Here is a 20,988-nt window from a genome sequence, read left to right as displayed (position 1 = left end):
AGCTTCAACTAATCTTCTCTTTCCAATTTTAGACACCTGCAATTGGTAATTTTTGGGGGGGCATTTAGTATTGTATGACAGGGATATTAAAAATACAACATCTTCTAGCTTTATTTGCAAGTATGTTTGCCTTTCCACAGTTTGGACCTGATAAACAGGTACTTGGAATGTAAAGAATTAATAGCTTATTTGACCATGTAAGAGAGTTTCATTTTTAAAAGTGTGATGTAGGAACACATTAGCAGGGGTCCGTCTCAGTTTCAGTGGTCTTCCTGTTAAGTTTTAGTCCTGAGACTCTTCAGTTTTCTAGCATACTCCTGTCTCCCTAGAACCTTTTCTTTTTCTTTCAGAGTATTAGGCCAAAATGCCACCTCCTACTTGTGCATCTCTAGTTTGTGTCTATCTTACCCTCTCCCCTTTATCATCTGACGTTTACCCTTCTGATCCTCAAGAGCATCTTTTTCTACGCTCCTTTGCTTGTAGCCAATCTATTCACCCTGCCCAAGTTGTTTCTCTTGCCTGTTACCTTCTGCACCTGTAATTGTTTGCACTAGTCCTTGTGCCTCTTTGCCCTTATCCCTTTTGATTGACATTAGTTACTCCAATTTTTATGTTCTTTGCTGTAGTGCAGCTATAGAAGCCATGTGTTTGTGTGCTGCATCCCTCTCATCCTCACACAGTGATTTAATTTCTTGAATTTGTGATTTTTTCTTTTTTTCTTTTTTTTCTTTTTTTTTTTCTTCTTTCTTCTTTCCTTTTTTTTTTTTTTTTTTTCCTGCCACCATCAGATTCTCAGTAAGGGCCAGACCTCTTTATCTTCCTCCCCCTTGACCCCTCTCTCCTGTTCTCTTTCCATTGGTGGTTCCTCAGCCTGAGACTTTGTTCTAGCAATGGAGATGATTACTGTTTTCTATGGGGAGAAAAGGGACAGAATACTGATTCCCTAGCGTTTTCTTTCTTTGCTAACCTCAGGGTTCTGCTTAGGGGCACAACTGCTGCCAAAATAACATCTTGTGATTATCTGCCACAGTTATTCCCCACAATTGTAAATGTTTTTATTAATGATATTGTGTCAGCTCATGAGAACAGCCATTACCAACAGACAAAAACCCCAAGAAGGAGTCTGCTTTGGCAGTGGTCACGACTGTCGTAATGGCCCATCAAATGTGGTCTTGTCATCCGGATTATGAAGTCTGTGGTGACTTCCTGCCGGAGGTCATACTTGCCAGAGCAGCTGATGACTGGAGTGGATGGGATGCTTGTGTCAGCCTGGATGGAAGGTGCTCTTACCAGCTTCCTTTTACTAACTTCCTTCCTTTTGGCCCTGCAAATGCCTGATGGTTGGCAAGAAATGAAACAACAGGAGTGTAAGGTGTGAAGCAGACGCTGATGGCTCTACCTTAAGGAAACAGACTGTTTTCCTCATGAGAGGTCTCACTTATCCAACAATTTCTGCCTCTTCCATCCATGTCCAAGAATGTGTGTTCAGGGGGTGGAGGGGGAAGTGGACCAGAGGAAAAGCATCATCAGGCCACTCTTGGTGGACCAGGTGCATTATACTGTTGAAATACTGATGATCCACTACTCCAGTGTCACACTAGACCCGTGCAGCTCCTTTCATGTGTTGTCTGGTGTGTCACTAACAGTTGCGCTTACTCTCATATGCGTAAAGCTGGCTTGTTTATATTTCAACACCATTTGTTTTGGAAAATGTAGGTTTTGGATGTTACCAAGTTCTGGTCAACTTCATGTAAACGGGGGCATCACTGTCTTTGCACTCAGGCAGCATGATGCAGGGAGGCCAGGTTAGCCTTTTCTGCTATAGTTATACATACAGTGACCTGATGGAATGCGGTACGCAAACAAGTTTTTCAGCTCAGCAAATGACTGGGTGTTCACCTGGAGATAGTGTTCTCAGTACAGTGTGCCAGAGGAAGTATGGTGAACGAATGCTGGGCTCTTTTTGTACTGCACCTTCGTCTGTTTGATGGGTATTCTCTGGTGCCATGGAGAATAGTGCTGGAGCATCACTTTTCTGCCAGGCGATGAGCCCCTCTTAACAGATCAGGAGGATAATGGAAAAGGAACATCCTCTGATGCCAAAACCTAACTGACTTTGATGTCAGTATCCTCCTTTATGATGGACTAAACAAACACTCTTCTGACTCTGTCCGTCTGGGTTTTCAGAAAAATTCTACTCTCCCCTCACGAACCTCACCAAACACTGCCATTTGGTGCATATTATGTGAAATCCTTACTTTAGATATTACTATTCTCTGGGCTGTATCCCCAGAGAATGGAGTACATCTGTGCTTGTGAGGATGGCTTGTGTTCATCCCAGTATCAAAGAAAGAGTGCTGTGATCTCCCTCCCAAGACACTAATTTCGCACTGATTAGGACTGTCCTGTGGGAGCTGGTCACAATTCATCCTCATTATACCCATGCTGCGTAGTGTGGTATCATTTTCAACCGTCTGTCTGAGCTGAAACTCTGCCAGCCCTCCTGCTCCTGGAAAAGGAGAGGACAGAATGGGTCACAGTTATTCTGTGTGCAGGTGTAGCAAAGTACTTCATAACACAGTCGTTTTTGTGATGGTTGTGCAAAGTGCTTTATTTCTCTATATTACCCTCACTGTTTGAACTCCCTCTGAGGTCAAACTCAGCTCAGACATGAACCAGGTCCTACTCTTTGGTTGAAGAGTGCATTAAGATTGCTCGCTGCTCAATCAGTTCTACACAGCTTGCCTTACTTCACCTGCCCTGTACAGCTAGGCAGCTATAGCTTACAGTAATGATACGTTCCTCAAACTACAGGTTATAGTGACCTGGTGTAGACTCCTGCTAAGTCATTTACTTGAAAGCTTCCTCCGAGTTGTCTGGGTCAGGAGCTCTGGCATCACGGCCAGGACTCCACCTGTGCCCTGCGCCACCCAGCAGTGTGCACCTGCTGTTCCTTCCGGGACATTTGCATCTGTTCAGATAAACGGTCAACTATTTTCACCTGCAGACTGATCTCTCTCTGCCACCTCCTTTCCTGAAAGCACAGAGCCCAGTACTGGTCACCAACCAGCTGCTCTTGCCCACGCTCAGGCAAAAATTCAGAGCCCTGTGCTAGCCAGTGGCCAACCTCCAAAGCAAGTGGCTCTGAGAAGCTGTGCTAAGCCTCCTGCTGGTAGGCAGCAGAAGAGGCCTGGTTAGCCTCTACAGCCAGGTTTACATTTTTGTCTGCGGGCTCCACAGAGCCTCCTTTTATAGTGTTCTTAGTCCAGCATGGTGTTTGCTGATGTATGCATTCCTTTCATTTGCTGCTTCTAAAGCTACTGATAAGACCAGCAGCTGTCTTATCTCCATCTGAGAGGGATTGTTTGAGACACAGTCTAATTCTTCCCCTTGCCTTGATCTGTCTTGACCGTGTCATATCTATGTCAGCCTGCTCCCTCTTTTACGCTGCTTCTCTAATGAACATGGTGTGATCCTGCAGTCTCTGTGCCTCCTCAGTGATCTATTCAGACTTTGTCTCCCTCAGAAGACGAGCTGGGACCAGGCCTGTGGTGAAAGTCACTGGTGTTTTCTTCTTCCTGAGCTTTCCAAACCATCCAGGGTTCACACACCATAAGCAACAAGTAGGCGCTAAAGCCGAACGCACCCCAGAAGCATTGTGGTGCATTGGCTGCACTGGACGTGTCCTGTGCCCACCAACTTCTTATAGTTAAAGTATTCGAGCTTCATTGACAGCTCAGTTCCAGAGGTCCTGGGCAAACAAAGGCTGCCACCTCATCTTGCTGGGCAGGTTATTAGGGTGGAAGAAGGGGCTCGTGGGTCTCCCCGAAACTACTTAGGAGAGGCCCTAAGGGTGATGCCAGCAGGTTATCGAGCACAGTCAGTGCAAAGGGATGGCTCATCTGTTGTATATGTGCGTGTTCGGTCCTGTGGGCACGAGCTATGTCCAACCCCGCGTGCTGGCGGTGGGCACGATGTGTTCGTGTCAGGGGGTGCTGCCTGCCAGCGAAGGGAGAACGCAGGGAGATGACTGGAGGCGCAGCTTTGACCGTAATTTTCAAATCTCAAGCTGTTTGAGCGGAGATCTGTCGGGACTGTTTAGACAGGGGCGAGCAACCCAGCCTTTTGGCAACGACTGCGTTGATCACGGTTACTTTATTCCAGCTTCCCTCCACCCAAGAATAAATATATATAAATAAATAAAAGGGCTCGGGGCACGTGGGGTGGAAACCCTCCTGACAGGGCCGGGCGGAGCTCCCCGGGGCGCTGCCACGCGGCTCCTCGCGGGGCGCCGCTCCCCTCCCTTCCCCTCACGGCCCGACCCGGCCGGGCCCGGCCCCGCCTCAGCGCCGCGCCAGCCCCCAGGGGGCCGCGGCGGGCGGGGCGGGGCGGGGCCGGTGCCGGCGGGAGGCGCTCCCCGCGCTCCCCGCGCGCTCCCCGCCATTGGCTGGCGGCGCCGCCGGCCGCGCAGGGGGGAGGAGGGGGCGCGCCCAGGCGGCCTGGGCTCGGAGCACTCGCGGCCGCCCCGTCCCGACCCGACCCGACCCGTCCCGTGGGCAGCGAGCGCCGCTCCGCCAGGCAGCCCCCGGCACCCTGCCTGCCTCCCTCCCTCCCTCCCCGCCGCCACCGCCGCCATGGAAGAGGAGCGGGCGGGCGAGCAGATGCGACCGCTGCTCACCACGGTAACGGCGGCGGGGGGGGCGCGCACAGCAGGGACCCCTCCTCACAGCCCCGACCCGAGCCCCGCTGCCCGTTAACGGCCGCCGCGTGCGCGCGGCGCGATGGCGCCCGGCCGCCCCCCCCCCCCTCCTCCCCATCCTTTCCCCAGCCTTTGTTCCGCCGCGGGGGCGGCCTCGTGTCCCGGCCCCGCCGCTCCGCTCCCCCTCGGCTCCCCCTCGCCCCGCTGCCGGCTCGGGGGGGGCCCCCGAGGCGGCTCCGCTTCCCCTCGGGGCTGGTGCCGCGCACGCGGTCCCCCCGCGGGGCTTTCCCCTGGGCGGGGGTGAGGCGGGGACCGGGCGCTGCGCCGGGTGCCCCCCCCCCCCCCCCCTTCCCCTTCCCCTTCCCCTCGGGGCTGGTTCCCCGCGGGGCAGCCTCGCCTCGGAGCCTCCTGGAGTGCCCCCGGGTGGGTCCCGGCTCCCCGCTGCTCGTCCCGGGGCGGCTGGAGCCGCGGTGACAGCCCCGGCGAGGCGCTGGCTTCCTGCGGGAGCAGGGCACGAGGGCGCCTTCCCTTTGTTCCTGCGGGAGCTTCGCTCGCAACTCGCTGTTGGGCTTCGGATGCGTAGGGTTAACGTGGAAGGTGCTGGTGGTTGCCCTCAGGTGAATCCTAATGCAAAGAGGATTACGGACTTGGGAAAGTCAGCGCGCCCCGAGCGCGGCTTTGTCAGGCCCAGCAGGAGTCATTTCGATTCTCTTGTGCCAGAAATTAAGAAGGGGCTTTCGGGTCAGCCGCCTGAGCCGCTGTGCTGCCGCGGGGTCGTTTCTCGTGGAGGCCTTTTGAACTGAGGTGCTCGTCGGAGTGGTCCAAGGTGGTGTCATTGCAACAGCAGTGAGCCTGGTCTTGGTGCAGAAGGGTATCCGGGAGGTAATTGTAACTGAGGCAGATATGAAGATGTCAGAAAAGAGGGAGGAGAGCAGAGATTGCTAAAAGCAACGGAAAAAAAAAAAAAAAAAGAATTTATAGGGAAGGCATGCAGTAAATGGCTTAAAGAAAAGACAGGACACGCTGATCTTTGAGCAATTACATAGTATAGCAGCGTTGGATTTGTTGTGATTCTTGTATGCTCTGCTGTAGTGTAGCACTGCTTAATCCCAAATACAAGTGCTTTTGACAGTACAGCTTGACTTAGTTTTTCTGTTCCTGTGCTTCTGGTAGTAGAGGCCATTACTTCCGCTAGCAGAGCTTTCTGAAACTGCTTACACGTGCACGGCTTTTTCAGAAATAAACAGCTCTGTAAGATGAAAGGATTCCGCAGAAAGTGTGAATTAAGTGCTGTGGCTTAAAAACAAAGAAGCACAATCAAATAACCTCCCTAACTTCCTTTTTGGTCACCCTCCAGTTTTGGTAAGTCAGATGGTTCTGCATTTATGGGCTATTAGATGTAAAGTTTGGTGCCTCTTAGTATGGAGGAACACCTCTGTGCCCCCCCGTCCCCTTCTGCCTGGACTTATTTCATCAAAAGTGTAAAATACCTTTTAATCTTGCTTGTTTTATATTTTAGGTCCAGTCTTAAAGAAGAGAATCATCAAGTGCTTAGGACATTGGTGTTTTGAGGAGACTGCTTGGTGGCAATATGTATATAAAAGGTGTAGAGGTGTGTGCAAAACAGATGCCTGATGTAATTATTATAGCTAGAGAACAACCAATGATCAGAATGTGGTAGGAATAGAGAATACATCAGGAAAAAGATAAATAACTGCATAAATCCATGGTTCTCTCATACATTCAGTACTGTAAGCTGCTCTACTCCCCTCTTGGAAAAGAGGCGTTATTATTGGGAAAGGTTCACCGAAGGGCAACAAGATATGAATTAGCTCTTAGGTGAGAAATGACTCAACAGGCTAGGACTTGTCAGCCTAGCAGAGATAACTTGGAGATGGGGCGATGATATGTTAAGGCTCTATAAAACTACTGTGGAGAGAGCAGATAAAGATTGAAAAGGAGGCACGTGGCCAAATCACACAAGCTAGGAGCTGTCAAATGAAGGCAATAGGACATAGGTTCAGAGCTAACAAAAGCAGGCAGTTCTTCACTCAGTGTAGGGATTTCACAGGTATGCTTGTAGGGTATACGCAGGTATATGATGTGTATGCAAGAAGTCCTTGTGGTCTAAGGGGGGGTTGGATGAGTACTGGAAGAGAGATGCATGTTGAGGTTAAGAAGCAGCTGAGAAACAACCTCAGGAAGTCTGAATTGAAAATTCAGGAGGTTATGAGAGTGTAAGGAAGAGGTGTTATACGCCTTTTGTGTGTGTGTGTGTTTAACACTGTAACACTTTAACAGTTATGTTAATTTTTTGGGGGTTTGTTAAAGTAGGACTGGAGCGTGTTAGTCTCTTGGTGTCTACACAGTGGTAAATCTGACAGTTAGTAATGGTATTAAAAAGCTTTATTGAGTACCAATGATCTTGGTTCTCACTCCATGTTTCTGTCATGGTGTTAGTTATGGGATAGCTTGCTCCTTTTTTTTTTTTTTTTTTTTTCTTAAGCAGTCATAAGTAGCATTTAAAGGAACTTACATTAAAGTCCTATCTCTACGTATTTTTCAGGTGATACTGTGGAAAGGCTTCATTCTGAAACAAAAAAGTTGAAATTTCCGTGCGGTATTTGATACTGGTTTGTGTATTTCATAAAGGGTTTATGAAGTTGTAGACCAGGTGGTATGGCTGAGTAATGGGTGATATGTTTTTTTAGTGTGTTTTTTTCCCCTTTTAATGAAACAGATCTGTTTTTATCACAGTTCTGCTGTAAGTGATAGTAGAACTGAAAGTGGCTGTTGTTGGGGAAGATGCTTTTCTTTCTGTCTTCAAGTTGAAGCGTGACAGTAATGTGGTCTGCCAGTTATTGCTGAAGATGGCATTAGTATCCCTCTGCTTTTTTCTGAAGTGACTACGTGGTTGGCTCCCACTTACTTTTCAAGAGCTGTGTGTGTTTTATCAGGTGGGTTTAGGCCTTGCTGTTGAACAGCAATCACGTTTCAATGACAGCTTCAGTCTTTTACTTCAGGCTTCATTTGAAGACTCTTTCAGGTACATTTCACTTCAGAAACACATCAACACTTCAGTGGAGTCTGCCCATCCCCTTATCCCAATGCCTTTTTTAATGCAACAAGATAGTGTCTGGTATTCCAACTTTTCTCATGTGTAACAAAACCTGTGAAGATTTAGAGGAGTGTAGGGCAACAGAAATCAGAGCTGCTTGAAATAACAATACATACAGATTGATGAAAATTAGTCTAACTGTCAGAATCTGACGGCAACTACGATTTCAGCAGTTTAGTCATCAAAAATGCAAATTGCTTTTTCTTTTCAAGAAAAACCTCAAGTACAACCTAATTCTCAAGAATATATTTCAAAGGAGAACCAGGTGTTTGGTGGCAGTTAGATGGAAGTACATGGTTTCAGAACCGAGCCTTGGTCTAGTTACTGCATTTCATATAGCCTAGTAACTTTGTCTAGCTTTACAGCACATCTCTTTGGTGGTTATTGAAACAGTTCCTTTTTAAAAGCATTCCAACGTTTGATTTAGCTGTGTGGTTCTTCACATGTGAGAATGTGAGTACCATCAGTATGGTAAAACAAAGTTTTTACAGAATTGACTACTGCGTATCTTTATGCATCTTGTGTGACTCTTTTAGAACTGAGATAAGGGAACACTTTTTCACAGTGTGGTTACTAGCCTTCCTACCTGACATGCGGCTTTTGTGATGATAGGTCAGATGACAGATCTCTGGAGGACATTTATGCTGCTACAGTTACATTTTTTTTTTTTCATATTACCATATGCTGGAACGAGTGTTTTCTCTTCATGGCTGGATAAGGGTAACTGAGGGTATGTCTGTACTGCATAGTTCAGCACAGTGCAGGAAACCTGTGAGCTTGTGACATCTGACTGGCCATATGCTCTCCAGAAGTTAAACCAGTACAGTTACAGCTGTACTGGTTTGCAGCTAAATAGCATTGACCAGAGAGAATTTGATTGGCCTGATGACTGTGCTGACTTTTGAGAGACATGTTGCTGTTCTCTGTTGTGCTGTTTGGATATTCCAGGTTTGGTTAGCGTGTATATTTTAGACAGCTTGCACAATGCAGTGGGCTATGGGCAATGGCTATGATCGCTTTGGGTTAGGAGTACTGTGAGCTGCTGTTAACTATGCAGCTTTTTGAGTTCTTAGGAAGTTATCCGTGGCTGCCACGGACTTGAGAACTTTCATTAGGCTTCATTGCAGTAATTTTTATTTGTTGTCCAAAATGAGCTGTGGGTTGTATTGGTTAGTTGTCTTATATCCATGTGATTGATTTGGTTCTCTAGGTGACTTTTGATATGTCACCAAGGTGGTTGTTGACTCTTAATATTCAATGCTTTGCACAAGGGTATCTGTTACATAACATCTTTAGTGGACCCTAAAGTGGTACTTAATAAGCAGAACCACTGTATAACCAGTGATTGGTAAAATACAGCCTGTAACTTGAATATTAACCACAGAGGTTCTCCCAAGAACACTTTTGTGCTTTTGGTATGGCATATTCTGGAGTGATAAAGTTTAGGAACACTTTCATTTCACATTATTTACTGAGATACTTTTTACTATTCACTGGCTAAGATAGCTGTCTGGCTAATGTTTTGAAATAATGATGGGAATAGGGAGATTCGAATGATGGTTCTATTAATCATCAGGTTGAGAAGTGCACCATGAGTTGCTTAGTCCTGTAGATCAGTAAATGTCTGAATGCAAAAATATGAGTGTTGATTCTTCTACAGGCATTCTTGCATATGTATTTCTCAATTCACAATTGCATGATTAGCAGCAAATGAGAAAAAAAAAAAAAAAAAGCTATCTTTTTGAAAGTGCAACATTTGTATTTAAAACTCAGTCCTGGCATCTGAGAAGCTCCTTTCTGTATTACTGAGAATAATCATCAATTATGCAAGCATCCCAAATCTACCTTGTCAGCATATCTCAGTGGTTATTAGAAGGGATTATCTGTTTAACAGCCTGTGTTAGTTAGTGCTTGGCACACTCAGAGCTCTTTGTTTCACAGTGAGTTAAAATTTGCTGCATGCAGTAGAGGCAGCATGTCTGTGGCAAAGGAAATTTATATTTTTTACCACTAGATGGAGCCATTTTATTTGCGTATTGACATGCTTCTTTACATAAGTTTTACAAACTTTAAAATCCGTTCAAAGGTTCTGTATTTAGAGTATGGTCCATAGTTATTTTATTATTTCTTTGTTTGTGGAGGAGATGAAATATTTTATTCTTCCAACAGCAGTGTTAGGATTATACAGCAGAAAGGCTATTCAATTTTTATTAAACATATAAAAAAAAAAACAAAAAAAAAGTGAATGCTTGTGTGTTAGGGATGATATAGTTTTCTCTGTAAATTGTCCAGTGAAATATGAGTGGATCTTGTGTTACCTGAAGTAACATTTCAGAATATTGATCCATATTATTGCGTATCTTAGCCTGGAAGCTTTTCTGACTGCTGCCCAGTAAGGGCTGTCCAGCTGGACCTGAGATTTTGTTTTTCCTACTCTGGTGCCTTAACTAAAGTGACTCAAAGTTATGCAATGGAATGGTTGTCCTATTTGGGTATACTGGCACAAGTTGTCTTACTCGTTTCAGCAATGTTGGAGTGCTTCATAACCTTTAAAAAAAAAACAAAAAACAAGTTGCTTGTTAATTCTAGCAAGTCCCATTTTAGCATAAGTATTTGAAATGTTTTATTTCTTGTGTCATCTACTATCCTCTTTCAGCAACTAATTTTATTTTCTAAAAGTTATGTTTTTCTTTGAGTTTGATTCTTTGCCCCTGTTGGTGAAGTAACCAACTTCTAATCTGCAGTGCATGTGATAGGCCTTGACTTCCCCTAAATCTCTTTAAGTCTTTAGTACTGAAGACTCTTTGGTGAACCCAGTCTCAGACTGAAGAGTAAGACCTTATTTGAATCTTAATTTTGAATTCTCTTACCTGTACCTCACAGTATACCATACAGTATGTCCCTTTTTCCCTGTATTCCTGCTCTAAGGGATTTTGAAATTTCTGCACCTGCTTCTTGTTCAATCACACTGAATGTTTAAATTTTCAACAAATGATGTAGAATGAGTACTGATATTTTTCATAAGATATAATTGTGCTGGAAGGCATCTAGACCTGTCAGCAGTATGGCTAAGACAGTATCTTCTAATACCAAAATATTTTTAAACTTAAAAACAAGCTTGAAGTTTCTTTTTAATACTAAAAGAAGTTTCCAGACTGTTGTCAAGCCATTGCCCTGGTTTATCAGATTTCCTAGTGTTTGCTTCCAGACAAAGTGGAACTTCCTGTGAGTAAGGCACGTGAAGCTGAAGAGAAGAAGCGGGATTTAACATTCAGAACTGTGCCTCCCGTCACCCCACTGCATGATGTGTGTTGGAGGTTCTGCTGTTTGACCTCCTGCTTGTTGCTGGTAATTCTCGACAGTATAAGTATACTACTGGGGATCTATCTGTATGTTGAGGTCTGCTTTTCAGGTGGGGAGAACTGAAGGCTCACCTGAAAACTTGACCAGTTGATACATTTTTTTTCCCCATCATCATCTTTTCATTATGGAGGAATACATGCATTAAAACCACATATGTGTGCAGACAGCGTGTCTTGAAAAACTATGCTTCCCTAAAGTGATGATTTTTTTCCTGGTCTTTTACGCACTAGGCGGATGGATTCCTTTGTATTTTCCATGACTAATGGAAATATAGTAAATATATACTGGCTGTGTCTTGACTTGGATCTATTTTTGGATGGAGAGAGACAGCTAAATGACTGTAAATACCTAGGTTATGGTGAGGATAACGGTGTCAGTTATTCCTTGCTAGAGAAACCTAAGATTTTGTTACAACAAAACTACCACTTCTGAACACTGCAACTATTCCATTAGCAGAATAGAATTATCATTAGACTTGAGAATCACTAATCAAGCTGTCTTGATGGTCTGTTACCAAAGAATGGAAAAAGGTTAAAGCAAACCTGTGTTAGAGAGAGATTGTAGTGGAATTTCACTTGGTGTTGGTTTCTGGAGTGCGATAGCTTTCCAGTGCGGAAATTCTGTTGCCTTGTCAAGAGTTTGAGGCTGCTGTGTTCTGGATCCCAGAAGTCACGCGAAGCTGAAGCACTTGTGAGTTCTTTCTTTCAGACAAGGTTATGAATAAGCTACTGCAGCTAATAAATCATGTTTATTGCTAACTGATCAGACTGAGTTCACATTGAGAAGCCCTGATTCATCAGATACTCTTTTGCATGTGTAAGAAAAGGGTGTACAGCAGATAGACCTTGTTGCACCGACTTGTTTTCTGCCTCTGTTGTTTAACTTCAGTTAAAAAAAAAAAAAAAAAAGTTTTCTCCCCTTCTTACTGCCCTCCACATCTGTTGCTCATTTCTACTGCTGAACAACAACAGGTAGTTTCAGATGAGTTGTGGCTTGTCTGTTTCTACCCCAGCACACTCAGATAATGCCTGCATGTTCCTCCTACCCCTGCTTCCACCTTTTATGTGCTCTGTTTTCACATTTGAGCTCAGTCACAGGTTGCCTTTACATGCACGCTGTCCTGTTGTCAGGTCTGCACAACTTCGTGCATGGAGGAATGAGCCGTTCTGTGCTTTGAGGAGGTTGTCCATGCAGATCAGCCACTTCTCCCAGGCTTTTACCCTTTACCCTCGATGGTAGCATTCCTTGAGATTCTACCAAGAAGAGTCCTGAACAGGCTGCATTCTGCTCTCGTGAAGTCCCGTGTTAGAACTGCATGTGCTGAGTCCTGTGCTGTGTACTGTACTATTTGTCTTTCTTGCTTCTCCCAGGACTTGAAACTCCACAACTTTGTGGTTGCTGCAGGCAAGCCAGTTTCTGACTTTCACATCCCTGTCTGTTTCTTCCTTGTTTGTGAATAAGTATAGCAGAGCATCTTCACCGGTTGACTCACACCACTAAATCATCTTCAGCACGCTTGAGAAATCTGCTGGAGTGCTGTGCCTGACCATGCTCTACCAGCAGATACCGTTGTGGGTCTAGGTCTTGATGTGTACCAGTGCCCACAATCATGGAGCTTCCTCCAGCTTTCAAAGGAAGGATTCTTCTTACTCCTTTTCTTGATGAAGAGATCTGTAGTGGGCATCTAGTGCAATGTCAACAATGTTGGACTTTTCTCCGATCCTTACCTGTAAGGTCTTGACTGCCTTGTCATTTGTTCGAGCAAAGCTCTGTGTGTTGCAGACATCCCTTTGAAATCTGTTTGAGATCTGTGCTCTTCACCTTCCCAGCCTGGCTTTCCCAAGAGCCTGCATCCCTCCTTTGCAGCACTGCAGCCATGCAAGCTGTTGCACCCTCACTCTGTAAGAAGCTCTGACTTCAAAGTCTGCCTCTTTACCTTCCATGCTGTGAGGGCAAGAACCTGAGAGCGATGGGCTCTTGGTTATGGCTTTTTTCACAAGGGGGACAGGAGCACCTTCTCCCTTTTGGATGTTCCACGTCTTCACTTAAGTTTGAAAGTTTTCTCCACCATGCCCAGATTACAGTCGTATTCACAAGCTAAGGGAGTTTGGTGGTAAAGATATTTGGTCTGCTGTTAACTGGATATTGACCCTCTTCTCGCTCGAGTGACTGAGAACACCACTTGGGCCTCTTCCCCCTTCCCGTGGTGCTCAGTAGTCACTCTTGATTCACTCAACAGTAATGATTTTCTTTTTGGAAGTGTTGCTGGTGTCCCTGTGGGCAAGCAGGAAAGGGTAATAGTCTGAGGGCTGGATGAGCCTTGACATTTTTTCCGAAACAGCCTTGATCCAAACATCCAGCAGGCTATAGGCCTGCCAGGACCTCATGTTTATATTCTGTGATGTTGTGCAGTGTGGTCATGCTGTCCTGCAGTTCCTTCACCTGGCCGCTGAGCACCTCGAGGGTAGCAGCACCTCTCACAGATGAGGCTGCTGCCATCCATTACCAGCCCCAGGGAGGAGCAACACAACTCCTCCCTGAGGAGTTCTTGGGGTTGGCATCTCTGCTCTGAGAGGGCTGGTTATGCTTCATCTGCTGGTAAAGATTTTGCCATGCGGAGTGCCGTTAAGCAGTCTTGAGCGGCATTTCTGGGCCCTTTGTAGCTTTGCTGTGTGAACTGCTGACATCTGTTAGCTGAGCCCTGGGAGATGTGCTGTGCTTGTGATAATGTTATTAAATTAGTAAACCTTGCTATCTAGTTCTTCTCACAACAGAGATGGAAAACATGCAGGTTTATGTAAATATTATGTTCTAGTTGAAATTAATTTCTCATAGACACATTGTGTCAATATTTTTTTAGCAACTCCAGTTTTGTAAACATACTTGTAACAACTGTTATTTTTGCAAGACAGCTATTCATTGATAATAATCCTTCTCTCTTTTTTTTGTTGGCTGATGCCATTGCATTGGCTGATGTTGTTGCATAATTTATCCTCAACACTGAAGGCCCAAACACAACAGAACTTTGTACAGTCTGTTAGATTATTATGATGTTCCTGATTGTATATTTCATGAGATGCTGCAGAATGAATTTGAGTCAGAATCATTCCAGCCCTCAGAAATATAAATTGTTGTCTTCTAAGAAATAATTTTGGTTCATGTATTGCAGCAGACGAGAAAAATTCGTACCTAGGGCATGCTGGTTCAGTTGCATGGGAGCACAGCACTAAGCATCTATTTATGTTTATATAATGCTTCGAAGTTTATTTTTGTGAGTGTCTTCTTACAGCTGCAATAATGCTTGCAATAAGACTGCAATTACCTGCTTGCAGTCTTACTGCTCATCCTGGAGAGCTGTTTAGCTTGTGAACTTTTGTATTTTGAATTCTCTGCTGTCAAATTATTAATTATTCTCAGTACACTTATGGGCTGAGAACTAGACTTTGGTTGTTATCTGAGAGCTCACTGAATTCTTAATATGTTGTTAACAAGTTTCATGTTTGTTTATAGGTAAAATAAAGCTCATGTTCTGTTTCCTGGAAGATCTGGATGCTGCTGTAGGTGCTGATGCCTGTTGGAGGTGTCTTTGGGGCAAGACAATTTTTTGTGTTTCAGTCTCCCTAGTTACAATGTGAAGGCGTGTAAAGTCTATAGAGTTTACAAACCTTTAAAAAACAAAGGAATGGGAGTGTAGTTAAGAATACTAGGTAGGAAGTACTGTAAATTTCCAGCTTCCTTCTGAAGTTGCCCTTGGTGTTGTGAAATCAGGTGAAAGCTCTTCTGTCCACCTGACTTCTTAATGCAATTGTGACATTAACCCAGTGAAGCTAAGGGCAGTTTGTCAGGTCATGGCATTTCAGGATGTTCAGTTTCTCTGTTGTGAACTGAACATAAAACCTTGTGACTTTCTGCAATAGCCTGATCTACTGTGAACATTCATCTTGTACTTTGATCTCTTTTCCATACAGACCCTGTAGCAGTCTGTCTTGCTCCTGATACAGTTGGAAAATCTAGTGATTATTTTTTTGTAATTCAAGTAATTTTCATGTGTATTTTGCCTGTTTGATATAAGGCTACACTGAAGCTATCGCAACTAAATGACCCTTAGTGTTGGCTTTACTTGGCCAGAACTGTAGCTTCTGAGAACACTTCTCCCTAATAATCTTCCAGGCTGTGGTTTGTAGGTGTGTTGCTTTCTCTCCTGTCCTTCATTTAATCTTTTCAGCGAGGTGGTATCTATCAGCTTTGAGACTCAGATGGGAGGATGTCTTTACGAAGTCTCCAAAGACTACTAAAACGTTAAGAAGAGCAGCCGGAATGTGGTCGTTTTTTGTTAACATGAAGGTGATGAATGGGTACATAATAGAATAAAGCTGTTGGACAGCAGTGTTACAAACTAGCTTCTCTGGATCAAATCAAAAGTAGCTTACCGTAGTTTTGTGGATTCTCTGGCTAACTGGTGAAGTCAAAAGACTGTCTGCAAGCTCTTTAATCAGTACGCAAAACAATAAGGTGGAATTATTATTTAGACTACTGCTAGATTTATGGCTTCTTTGTTTCTATTAAGAGAAAGCTATTGGTAAGATTATATTTAAACTACTGCTTGTTTTAGGGCTAGTATTTTTTGTGTCATTTTTTTTCCTATTTGGCTTGTACCTCACTATTGTGGGCTTATACTATTATGCAAGGGTATGTTTACTTCAAGTGTAAGCGTATGCATTTCTTTAACAGGTCAAACATATTTCCAGACAGACTTAGTGTATGAAAAAAGGAAGTGAGAAACTTCTTAGTGAATAGCCGCAGCTGGTGTTACTGTTGATGGTAAATTTCTTCATTTTCTGTTTGTCAAACAACTACACCCTACCAGCCATGCATTTTAAAACTGTTTATATAGAAACAAACAGATAGCATCTGATAATTGTTGTGACTCATTTAAGGAAGTGATAAAACCCAAGAGTAGCAGCAATCTTTTCCTTGTTCAGCTTGATCTTATTAACATTGCTGGGCTTGCCTGCCATTGTCAGATACCAGAAGGGAATTTAAACAGGCATATATTCTTGTAATTAATATTTGGTTGGATTGCAAATGGTTAGATAATGATAGGATGGAGAGATGTGCTTCAGCTTATTAATGAAGTGTACAAAACAGTTATTGGAAAGTTAAATTGTAAATACAAGGGAAAGTATTAAAAACTTCGATTTTTGCATGAACTCTTGAGATTTCAAAGCTGCCAATGTATACCTGTAGAAAAAGGAAGAGCATCAGCCAGTTATTATCTTGGCATTGGTCTTGCTATCCATTACCTGCACTAACTGCTGACACTATATAAAGATCTTACATTTTAAATTTTAAAGAAATGTAACCAGAGTTTTTATTCAGCATACACTTATTTTGGAAAGTACTTTGCTATGTTAACTTTGCTCGCTTTTACTGAAATATGTAGCTGTATCTGAGTACTTTTGGAAGTGACAGAAAGGATACCTGTATTTGCATGCATGTTTGTTTCAGGGAGTGTGGTGTTCGATGTGCATGAGTTTTCACTCTAAGAATAAAAAGCACATGCTTCCAAGATGATACGCTGGCTTCTGTCTTGTGTCTTCTGCATTGCTGCTATTTCTTTTCAAGTCCTGAGGATCAGTTGTACCAGGTGATGTGGCACAAGAATGTAAATAGTTTCATATATTATGACCAAGTTACGGAGAACCTTTCTCATGCTTCAGTTGTCTTGCAGTATAAAACAACCTTCTGGGTGAAGGCAGGAGAAACTGCCCTTCTTGTCTCATGTGTTACTGCAAAACTTCAAATGCTATTAATAGGTATAATATTCTGCACTATTTAGTGAGAAGGTCACGTTGTGACTCTTACTGATGAATGGATTGTTTGTGTGTGTACCTACAAGATGTACTATATTTGTATGGAAGAAGATGTGGAGAAGGTTGTTAAAATTAAAGAATGAATGCAGTCTTAAGTTCGAGAAATGGTCTCCTGTAGATCTGTATTTCAAAATAATTGTGTTGTGTGAGTCTAGTGTTTCACTAACAGGTCATTGATAAACATCTTTGGAAGCCATTATCATTCCTGAAGTGAAAAACAGGGAGGAAGAGAGGAGAGGAATCAAGGAACAGCTTTCAGCCTCCTATTGCTTATAGGGGAACCAATACGGTAATGCTCAAGGAAGAGGCTGTTTGTGAAAAGTGATGTGGGGTGAAGGGGAGCCTATTTGTGTCCTTCTGTAGTCCCTCATGGCCAAGGAACATTTCAGCGATTCCTTGGGAAATTCGTACGTAACAGCTATGAACAGAAATGAGTTTTGGGTATGCCTTGACAAGGGTCATCTTCTCCCTTTCCCCTGCTTGTTTTGGTTTCCAGCTTTGCCATAAAATATGTGGTGCTTTTCTTTGTTAGAATTAACTTTGGCTTTTATCCATGACTTCATCTATTGACAGACGGCCTCAAAGGAATTGGATTGTCACTGAGTGCACTGCTCTGTGTGAGCAGTGAGTCTGTACGCGCTGATGTGGAAGGATTCCCATGAGATGCCTCCCCTAGAAAACGTGTTCTGGGACTCTGAAAAATTGGCGTGTTTTCTCTGTGTACCTGCAAGGACTGGCAATGGCTGGTGCTGCAGCACTGGAGAGAAGTTTCTCTTGGTGGCTGTGGACAAGTGCCTGTCAGCTAAAGTGGGAAAAAGTGCGTTCAATTCTACTTCTGTGTTACATATTTCTTTGTATATACCTAAATCTATTGCTTCCTATATATCTGAAAATATACTTCGGCATAAATTGCTAAGGTCTGAGTGAAGTGCCTTCCTTGTTTCTTTAGTAACTAGACAGAGACCCAAAGCAGCTTTCTGGTGTACTGATTTTAGGCAGATAGTAATGAAAACAGAATTATCTCCTGGATGTAAGCTTTTTAAAATTTGGTTTTCCATGGCTTGTCCTATCTGTACTACTGAGGGGAACGTGTTTCTAAACCGCTTAGGTCCCAAGAAAGGAATCTTCTTAGAAGAAGTTCCAGAAATGGAAGAACTTACAAAAATAATGCTGTTTGACGTTAGTATGCATAGTGATCATGCTTTGAAACAGTCATCAGTGGTGGAGCTCTAAATTTGTTTCACCAGTGTGGATGAAAGTTTCAAAGAAGTTATGTGCTCTGTATCATATCTGATAGGTGGAAAATCCTAAACCAATCCAAACCATAGAAAATTCAAAGCCAAAACCAAACTGTTTGTTGGAAGTCAAAAAGTTACACTCTAAAAGAGCTTGCACAGTGCTAAAGCAGCAGAGCTCTTGGTGTGGTTGATCATGGACCTCTTCGTAGATGGGAAAGCTGTTTGTCTTCGTTAGTGTACCCCACTGATCACGTAAGGTAAGGTATTAAACATATTAATAGCAAGTAGTTTGACAGAAGCTTAATTAATGGGGATAATGTTTTTATTGCAGATGTTCAGAGACTAGATGTAATGAAACAGTGCCAGAATTATTTGCTTGAAACTGAATAATTGGATGTGGTCCTGTAACCAGGACCCCACGTGAGGGACAGAGCAACAAACAAGGGTTTTCTTTGCAGAACGTGCCACCCAGCACACAGCTACAGCAGAACAGAGAGGTCTAGAGCACAGTGCAGCTTGTCTTCCTTTGCAGCTGAAGGCTGAGTGAAGCATATGGTTTTAAATGCTTACTGGTGTGGGTTTTTTGTTTGTTACTGCAGTAGGGAACCTGTGCTTCAAGGCCTGCTCATGATGCATTTGTAGAGTGGTCCCTGATTGACAAGTGGGTATAAGATGGGAGAATTATGTTCTTAGATCATCAGTTAGTATCACGCTGTTAAAAATTGTAACTCCGCTGATTGCTGCCCTCCTTCAGTGGTTTTTTAATAACTTTATTGTGAAGCCCTTGATGGGCTGAACAATACAGACACTTCAGAGTGCTTGTTTGTGTGAATGCTAATTGAGAATAACAGAATTACACATGATCATAAGGAGAGGCTTCTGGGTTTGATCTCTTCTCTGGAAAATTCTGAGAATCAGCTTTGTTTTCTGTTTTCTTTAAAAATGTTGATAGAATTTTATTCCGTAGTTTCATAAACTTTCAATAAAAACAATTTAATGGATTTTTTTAAAATGTTGCATCCTTACTGCTTTTGATTCAGAAAATCTTGGTGATGAAGATAGTGATCGAGAGAGTGTATTTGAGTCGGTGCTTTAGAATGGATAAAAAACATGAAGGGTGCTCAGTTTTTAGTGGTGTAAGCACAGATGTGTTCCCTGTATATTTGTGCTTTCTATTAATATGCAGTTTGACAGTTGTATTGAGGAGCATTTTTAAAAAAGGCTAGAGTTAAGTTCACAACACCTAGAAAATATGCAAATAACTGATTTTTTTTTTCTTTGAGGAGGCTTAACTACAAAATATAATACTACTTTAACGTGTCAGTAAAGATTGTAGATCTATAAAAGTATGAAAAAAAATTAAAGAAAAGGGTTGAGTTTCAGGAAACTGATGAACTCTCTATTCCACCACCCTCTTTCTTATCCCATTCTTCTGCTTATAAACTGTTAGTCTGTGAATGCTGCTAACGGCATCTTTCAAACCTGCATGTCTATCTTTGACTCCTAATGCTACTTAATTCTTTCAGAGCTTTTAGACATGAGGGTTTATCTTCTAAATTCAAACTAAGACCCAGACTAGAGGTGAAGCCTGCTGACACAGTGGTTCTGGAAGCCTGCTATTGTGGTACCAATACCTCTATTGTTGGACGTGTTACTGATGATGCTGATTAGGAAAGCACACGTGTGTACGAATGTCTACAAGTTGCTAATAATGTTACATGCTATCATAAATCCAGTTACTTTATGGGGTCAGTCAAAAATGGGAACAAGCTTCAAATACATAGACTGTACTTTCCTTTAGGCTGCTTTCATTGTTTCATTTCCTAATCAGTAAGTATAAATATGCTTTGCAGTCTTTTTCAATTGCTTTTTGTTAAACATGCTTCTTTAATAGGCCTATGTTTGAGCATGCAGTTTGATGATTTCCTTCAATAGAAAAGGCTGGAAGAATAGAGAGCGTGATGATTGCTCTGTAGTATTGCATAGTAATTTCCTTTTTGAAATTATTGGAATCCTGTGTTTCCCCCCAAGTACAGTGTCTGACTGTATATTACCCATGTGGAAGTTGCAGCCTCAGTCTGAAAAAATGTCATCTTCGTTCAGCTTTTGTTTTTTGCTTTCTTTAAAAGTCCCGATGACTTTTTTTCCTGTAGTTTCATAAGCTTCCAGTAAAAGCAACTTGAGTGAAAATTTTGGGGTTAATGGCAGCATCAGCATATACAAGTGATTTTTCAAGTGGAGTGCTTTCAAGTTCCCCCTAGTGTCCTGGTATGAATGTTGTAATTCTAGACTGAGCTGCACTTCAGTCTTCCCTTGGCAGGAGAGCTTCTTTTTGGCACTGTTGCTCTGTCCCAGAGAGGAGGTGCCTTACCCTTTCTTTGAGCCTATGTCAATGCACAGAGACCTCAGATAAGAACTGCTTTTGGAGAGAAAAAGAGATTTTTTGGAGAGAAAAAGAGATGTTAAAGTATTTACATGGCTGTAAATACTTTAAAATCTCTATTTGTCTCTATACATGAATAATTTTGCTTCGTATTCTTTTTTAAAATACTTCTGCTAGCATTAATTTTTGATGCTTAACAATGAAAACTGACTGAAATTCCCAGGATTGGTATTTCAGAAACCTGGTTTGAGGAACTCTGTGAAAGGTTGTTAAAATCAGATGATGAAGTGTTTTTATTTAAATCAATTACATCC

At 43.0% G+C, this 20,988-nt stretch overlaps 1 protein-coding gene across 2 annotated transcripts in view; it reads left to right on the top strand.

Moving 5' to 3' along the window:
- The first annotated feature begins 4,488 nt into the window (after nt 1-4,488).
- The window catches only part of SLC4A7 (solute carrier family 4 member 7), an 86,854-nt gene continuing 70,354 nt past the window's right edge, over nt 4,489-20,988 (top strand). For both annotated transcript variants that reach the window (XM_032183452.1, XM_032183454.1), the window contains exon 1: nt 4,489-4,682. In XM_032183452.1, the coding sequence (XP_032039343.1) occupies nt 4,635-4,682 (48 nt within the window). In that variant the 5' untranslated portion in view covers nt 4,489-4,634. The remainder of the gene's footprint in view (nt 4,683-20,988) is intronic.

This window comes from Aythya fuligula, chromosome 2, assembly GCF_009819795.1.
Source record: "Aythya fuligula isolate bAytFul2 chromosome 2, bAytFul2.pri, whole genome shotgun sequence".
Classification (NCBI taxonomy): Eukaryota; Metazoa; Chordata; class Aves; order Anseriformes; family Anatidae; genus Aythya; species Aythya fuligula.
Note: the sequence above shows the minus strand (reverse complement) of the source record. Positions and strands in the feature narration are given on the sequence as shown.